At 49.9% G+C, this 7,500-nt stretch overlaps 1 protein-coding gene across 1 annotated transcript in view; it reads right to left on the bottom strand.

The window, feature by feature from the left end:
- Nucleotides 1-6,424, bottom strand: part of LOC119576602 (calcium-activated chloride channel regulator 4-like) — a 9,470-nt gene extending 3,046 nt beyond the window's left edge. The window contains exons 1-7 of the mRNA XM_037924268.1: nucleotides 6,410-6,424; nucleotides 5,610-6,167; nucleotides 2,981-3,102; nucleotides 2,470-2,581; nucleotides 1,481-2,293; nucleotides 1,006-1,309; nucleotides 316-890 (exon numbers count right to left, since the gene is read on the bottom strand). Of these exons, the coding sequence (XP_037780196.1) occupies nucleotides 316-890; nucleotides 1,006-1,309; nucleotides 1,481-2,293; nucleotides 2,470-2,581; nucleotides 2,981-3,102; nucleotides 5,610-6,167; nucleotides 6,410-6,424 (2,499 nt within the window). The remainder of the gene's footprint in view (nucleotides 1-315; nucleotides 891-1,005; nucleotides 1,310-1,480; nucleotides 2,294-2,469; nucleotides 2,582-2,980; nucleotides 3,103-5,609; nucleotides 6,168-6,409) is intronic.
- Nucleotides 6,425-7,500: the final 1,076 nt, after the last annotated feature.

The raw sequence follows: 7,500 nt of genomic DNA, 5'->3' as shown, positions 1-7,500 counted from the left end.
GAGCAGATAAGCTGAATTGATAAGAGATGGATAAAAAAAATCACGAAAACAAGGAGGAATGAAAATAAATGAAAGGCTTATGTGTCTAAATTTTATATCGAAAATAGAAAGAAAAATATGTGAAATAAAACCAAGCCTAAATAATGTGATTAACTACGACGAATACCATTTGATATAAATAATGGAAGGTAGGTAATTACGTCGCAAAGAAGGAACAAGCGTGATGGACTATCTAAATCCATTTCACAGATAAAGGACAAACTAATGGAGCAGGAAAAAGACACGACGAGTACATGAAAAACACCCGACACACACCTCCTCGTATCTAGTGAACTGCAGCGTCGTGGCGTGCATGGTGCCCGCGGGGAGCGGCGTCGGCAGCCCCGTGAGCCGGTCGCCCTGGAACGCCCTCGCCTCTCGCCAGTACGGGGCGACGACCGCCTCGTAGTGGTGCGCGCGCCCGTTGTCCCAGTCGTCGCCTGGCGCCGTCCAGCGGAGGCTGATCTCGTGAACTGTGTCGTTGACGTCCACCTTCAGGTCCAGGATGCGCGACGGAGGGACGTTGTCACGTGGGGGCGGCGGCGCGACCACCTCCAGGACACCCCAAGTCTCATGGCGCAGGAAGGGCGGCGCACGACGCGTGTGCACATGCGGGATGGCGCTTCCGCAGCAGGTCTGCTCGCTGTTCCAGCCGTCGTAGTTGGGATGTTGGAAGTAATGGGCCAAGTGCGACGACGGACCCTTGTGGTGGCGCGTGGGCGGGCCCTTGGCGATCACGGCCATCCCGCTGTTGTAGTCGATGTCGGCGCTGAGGAGGTAGCGACCCGGGTACCCGCGCAGTGTTGGCAGGTAACGAGAATAAATGCCATCGCCTTTGGTGATGTCTGGATCTGGGGGGAGAGAAGCGCAAATTCCCGTATTCAGAGAGACAACGCGGAATCAACATACTGTGACAATTGTATAGGGCGTCAAACAAAAGAATATTCGCAAAACGTCTCCACTCACCCCCGATGCCGTTATCCCAGAGCTCCATGTAAATGGGCTCGTAGTTGCTGCCGGTGACATTGGTGCCGAGGCGCTGCAGCTTGGCCACGACCCGCGCGTCCAGGATGGGGGCGACGCCGTCCTTCACTTCGGCGTAGACTATCACGGGGGCTGAAGGATCCGAAGAATTGATGGGCCGCGAGCCCGAGTTGGTCCACAGGCGAACCTGGAGTCCCGTGGAGGCGTTCCTCTTGGCCGTCACCTGCACGTACAGCCCCTGGTGCGAGTCCGCACGGTTCTCCACTTTGTAGGTCCACAGTCCGCGCTGGGGAAGGAAAACAGGAGTTGTCTTAATTGCGTACGAGAATTCGGTCGTAACTGCTCCAGTTACATTATGTAAGCGATAATTACTATTGTATCACAAGCCAATAGTATCGGTTATAACAAAGCCTGATATTTCAACAGCAATGACGAACAGTATCATGTCTCATCTTACCTCCGCCTTTTCTAAGTTAACGAAGATCATGTTGACGTCTCCGTCTTCCTCCTGCACGTTAACGGAGGCGATCATCTGGCCGGAAGGCGCTGTGAGCTGGATGGCGTTGCCCACGTGGTTCAGGTCGTAGTAGTAGACGGAGAAGCGCGCGTTCTGCCCCAACGACTCGTCCAAGGCGAAGGAGCCCTCGGACATGGACGCGATCCCGCCGGGGTAGCCCGCGCTGTGGACGAGCACGGGTGACCCGGGCGCGTGCGACGGCGCGTTCTGGCGCACGGCCGCCAGCAGGGAGTCCATCAGCGCTACCATCATCTTGACCTTGGAGTCGTTCCCGACGCCCTCATCCATAACGGTAAAGATGGTGCCGCGGGAGGCCTCCACGAGGCGCTCGAGGCCGTGCGTGATGGCGGCGGCGCCCCTGCGCTCCGTCAGCGGGTAAAGCACCACCTCGACGCGCAGCCGCCTCGTCTCCGCCAGGCGAATCATCTCATCCACCTCCCGGGCGGGCGTCGGCCCGGTCCCCGTCGTGACGAGGATGATGGTAGCGCCCGTTGCGTCGCCCTCGTTGAGCACCCGCAGCGCCTCCTGCATGCCGCACAGCACGCACTTGTGGCTCTCGGGGACGGCCGACGGGTTGCGCGGCAGCGACGATCCCACGCGCTGCCGCATGTCCGAGTCCTCGCTCTCGATGAAAGTCAGCGGCGCCACGGTGCGGGCGACGGAGTGGAAGGTCACCACGCCCACGTGGGCGCCATCCGGCACGTCGTACACTACCACGCGACGCATAGCCTTGCGCAGGAACTCCCATCGACGCTGTGTGATGCAAACGGAACATTTGAGGAAAGTATATACATGTGCCTTTGATAATTTTTTTTTTTTTATACATACATATAAAACGCCATTTGATTGTCAACCTCTCGAGTCATCGATTCACTCATCAGTTCTGCGTCTAAATCCCAGCTCCTCCTTTCCACCCCCGCCCAACCCACCTGCAGATTCATAGAGGCCGTGTCCTCGATGACGAACACGTAGCGCGGAGCGGCGTCCTGCACGTAGCGCAACACGGGCTCCAGGCCGCGACTCCCGCTGCCCGGGGGGTTCCTGGGGAAGGAAGAAAAGTGCAGATTATTGGTCTATCCTTTTTATATCACATGTGAAAGTATGAATTAACCTACGGCGAATGAGCTTTTAATATAGTATATTAATGTGCTTTAATATCTGCATCTAATTACTTCAAATTGAATAAATGTAGAAGATATGAACTATTTATATTCACTACTAACTCATTCGCTTCGGTGTATATTAAAACATGAACGTTATTAACACTTATTAAATATACCCTTTTTCAAGTTCTTAATTCGTAAGGTTTTATATTCATGTGCTCTCAGAAAAGTTATTAATTAACCTGGCAGCACACATAACGAACTTATTAACCTATGACTTTCATTTACAAATCTATCTATTGACAGTGTTTCTGATAAGGGTTCGTCCCCTACTCACCTGCCCCCGACGAAATCCTCCGTCTGCTGAATAATCTCCCACACCGAGCGGCCTCCGCAAAGAGCGTTGTGCTTGGTGGGCGCCTCACGTTTGTGGTTCTTGTTGTTGCAGAACCGACGGACCTAAAGACGAAACAGTGAGGTGATGAAAAGTCTCGCTCTCTTTCCTTTTTTCTCTCTTTCCTCTTCTCTCTCTCTCTCTCTCTCTCTCTCTCTCTCTCTCTCTTTCTCTCTCTCTCTCTCTCTCTCTCTCTACTCCTCTCTCTCTCTCTCTTCTCTCTCTCTCTCTCTCTTCTCTCTCTACTCTCTCTCTCTTCTCTCTTCTCTCTCTCTCTCTCTCTTCTTTCTCTCTCTCTCTCTTCTTTCTCTCTCTCTCCTCTCTCTCTCTCTTTCTCTCTCTCTCTCTCTCTCGTCTCTCTCTATCTAGTCTCTCTCTCTCTCTCTCTCTCTCCTCTCTCTCTCTCTCTCTCTCTCTCTCTCACTCTCTCTCTTCTCTCTCTCTTCTCTCTCTCTCTCTCTCTCTTCTCTTCTCTCTCTCTCCTCTCTTCTCTCTCTCTCCTCTCCTCTCCTCTCTCTCTCTCTCTCTCTCTCTCTCTCTCTCTCTCCTCTCTCTCTCTCTCCTCTCTCCTCTCTCTCTCTCTCTCTCTCGCTCTCTTTCTCTCTCGCTCTCTTTCTCCGTCTCCTACTCCTGCAAATGATGCTCGTGTGATAAATGACTTCACAGGACAAGTGACGTTTTGTCAGAGAGTTCTGAGTGACGTTTGCGTGACACCTGAGTGGTGAGCGACGTCTGTGTCCGTTTAGATCTATGGCCCAAATGTTATTTAAAGATTGTGAATTGCAGAGAGATTCCCACCCCCAGGTGATCGTATGCAGACGACGCATGTGCAAGACTGCCTATGACATCCTATTGATTTAGTCTACATACATTCATACCAACGAGTGAAAAGATGAAAAAACTATAAAGCGAAATACCTCCTCTTTCTCTTCGTTCGTTATCTTTTTACACTTTCTTTTACCTTCCTCTTTCTTATCCCTCGCGTCGTACAGTATTCGCTGTGAGAGATTTCATTCTAGACTAGTTCAGCAACATGAGGTTAATCATTCTTCTCTCTGGTTTCTAACAAAGGAATTGATTCTAACCTCCTACGTTTACCTCTAAAGCCTACTCGACATTCCACACACGTATACTTAATAAGTCTCACACACGCACTTCGGACACTGTGTTCCACCTTGTTCACCAATATACAGAGCAACAGCTGTTTATACACAATGCACACTTGACGCTCTCGTTTGTATAATAATTCATTGAAAATTAGTAGTATATATACATATAATATGATTTATTAACATTATCCCATGAGTGTATAACAGCAACAACATATATACATTAATATATTTTACTTATTCGTGTACATTAGCAGTAACTTTTTCTGTTGAATTAAGCCCATCTAGTTTGTTTGGTATGTGACGAATATATAAATTACATAAATGAAAGAGAAAGGCGAGGGAACGAAGGAGTGAAAAAAATAAATATTAAAACAAATGTAAAAGATAATGGAAATAATGAAAAGAGTAATATTAATGATGTTAATTAGAGAAAGAGAGGTGAGAGAGGAAGGCAAAGGACGAAAGTAGCACAAGAGAACACGAAAAAAACACTACAAAACCGAGAAGTGACAAGTTGAAACGCCGAAACCCACGTCCTGCCACTCAAAGGAGGAGGGCAATCAGCGCCTCCTCGTCTGGTAACACCACAATCCTTTGTCATCTTTACGGTTTATTAAGATAAATGACAAGTCTGCGGTATTCGACCACCACTCTTCATTAGCGCTTATTCAGCCCCTCCGGTGTTGGCACGCCGCACCGAGGCGACAAGTTTGGCATGCGCTGGCCAGTTGTGTCTCCGAGGGGGCGGCGACGGGGAAGGGGGAAAGGGGAAGGGGAAGGAGGATGGTTATGGGAAGAGGAAGGAGGAGAAGGAAAGGGAAAGGGGAAGGAAGAGAGGGAGAGGGGAAGGGGAAGGAGGAGAAGGAATGGGAAAGGGAAAGTGAGAAGAGAGAGAGGAGGGGGGGAAGAAGAGAGGGAAAAGGGAAGGAGGAGAGGCGAAGGAGGAGAAGGCAAGGGGGAGAGGAAGTAGGAGAGAAAAGGGGAAAGGGATGAAGAGGAGAAGGGGAAATGGGATGGAGAACGAGGGGAGAGGGTGTGGGAAAGAGGGGGAGGAGTTGAAATGGCCGAGAGGCTGGGTGAAAAAATGGAAAGTAAGACTCAGTATTCGTGGGAAGGGAGGAGGAGGTAAAGCTGGTGGAGTTTCCAGTGAAAAGAAGAAGAAGCAGAAGAAGAAGAAAAAGCAAAAGAAGAAGAAGAGAAAGAGAAAGAGAGAGAGAGAGAGAGAGAGAGAGAGAGAGAGAGAGAGAGAGAGAGAGAGAGAGAGAGAGAGAGAGAGAGAAAGGCAGACGGGCAAACAGACCGGCAGACAGACAGACAGACAGGCAGACAGACAGAGATAGACAGACAGACAGACAAACAGAAAGATAGAGGGACAGACAGACAGACGGACAGACTTCCTTGAGTTCCGTTATCAAAACCCTCTGCCAGAGCGGCGAGGAGAGCGCCCGAGGTCCACTTACCGACGGGATTTCGGGCAGCGAGAGGAGCGATGTGGTGAGATGGTCGTTGTTGTAGATTTCGGGCGTGAAGGCGCAGCCGGGCTGGGCGGAGTCGCACACGGTTCCCCTGACCACGCCGTCCGCGCACGCCGTCGCCGAGAACTGGTAGGTGTTGGGGTCTCTGAAGGTGGGCGGGAAGAGCGGGTCGCCGGCGTGGCCCCGCTCGTCGAACACGCCCCACCGGAACTTGGCCCACTCCGTCAGCAGTAGGCGGGCGGCGCGGGCGTGCGAGTCGTTGGTGGCGGCGCGCAGCAGGTCGCCCCCGAGCTGGATGAAGTCTCCTGGCCGCCCGCAGCCCTCACTCTGCTGCGTCCACGGGCGCGAGTCGAACACCGGGTGCGGCGCTGTCACCTGGATGTGGGCGTTGGTGGGGGCGGCCGACACCGTCAAGGGCGTATGCAGGGAGCAAGTGATGGCGTCGGGCTTCCAAGTGCGAGGGAGGGACACGGTCACCTCCCTGATGGACGCACGCCCGTCGGTGGCCACCCACAGCACGCTCGAGAGCTCGCGCAGCACGCTCTGCGGGGAGAGAGGGACGGGTTAGGCTTCGGGAAATCGTGAGGATATAGATTGTCATTTCGTATCGCAGAAAGGACACACACAACAACAATGACAACGACACCAACAATAAATAAGTAAGGGCTCAAAGAGCACAGACATCCACCAAAACTCAAAAATGTTTTTTTTGCGTGTGTGTGTGTGTGGAAACTAATTTACAGGGAAATCCACTTTCCTTCATGGATTGCACTGCCAATGCATACCTTAACTGGATTCATCATTACATGTTATTGCTGCCAAACTAACAAGCTAAAAAAGGACCTAATTTATCGATAAAACAGGTAATCAGCCAATAAAAGCACACGAAAACAAATTCTTTCGGCAGAGGCAGTAACAACAACAACTTAAGATAAATACTCATGGGAACATTCATACATATATGAAAAGGGGAGAAAAAAATAGTCTGGCATTTCCGCATTCCTCATTCTCATTCACATACATATTTTAGAGAAAACCTTGTTCACCTCACACAGTAATAGATATATCAGCTCTCGGGTCTTGTAACTGTTGCTTAACTCATCCAACACACACTCCCTCACACACACACACACACACACACACACACACACACACACACACACACACACACACACACACACACACACACACACACACTCAGTCACACACACACACTCAGTCACACACACACACTCACTCACACACAAACACACACACACACACGCACACACACACACACACACAAACATAAATGTATTTACTCGTCCCTGTATGTTAACTCAGTCGATTAAGGTTATCGGGTTTATTTGTATTCAAGGAAGTATCTTGACTCTATCTTTTCTGAAATCATTATAACTATTGTAATTTCACTTGATTTTTAAAGAATTGTGTGCACAGTTGATCATTTTTGAGAAAGAGAGAGAGAGAGAGAGAGAGAGAGAGAGAGAGAGAGAGAGAGAGAGAGAGAGAGAGAGAGAGAGAGAGAGAGAGAGAGAGATGGATAGATACATACATACATACATATATACATACTTACATACATACATACATACATACATACATACATACATACATACATACATACATACATACATACATACATAAATACATACATGCATACGTACATAGAGAGAGAGAGAGAATGCAAATATATTTTCTACACAAGTCGAAACGCTAAAAACCATGTGTGGAATCCTTTGCCATCTCGGGAACCATTGTTTGGTTAGCATCAAGGGGGAGTGACTTACAGCCCATTGGAAGGAAAATGATTAATGAATTATGCCTTCCCCTAACCTCACAACCCACCCCCCTTCCTCCCCCTCTTTCCACCCCCACA

Source organism: Penaeus monodon, chromosome 1 (genome assembly GCF_015228065.2).
Source record: "Penaeus monodon isolate SGIC_2016 chromosome 1, NSTDA_Pmon_1, whole genome shotgun sequence".
Lineage (NCBI taxonomy): Eukaryota > Metazoa > Arthropoda > Malacostraca > Decapoda > Penaeidae > Penaeus > Penaeus monodon.
Note: the sequence above shows the minus strand (reverse complement) of the source record. Positions and strands in the feature narration are given on the sequence as shown.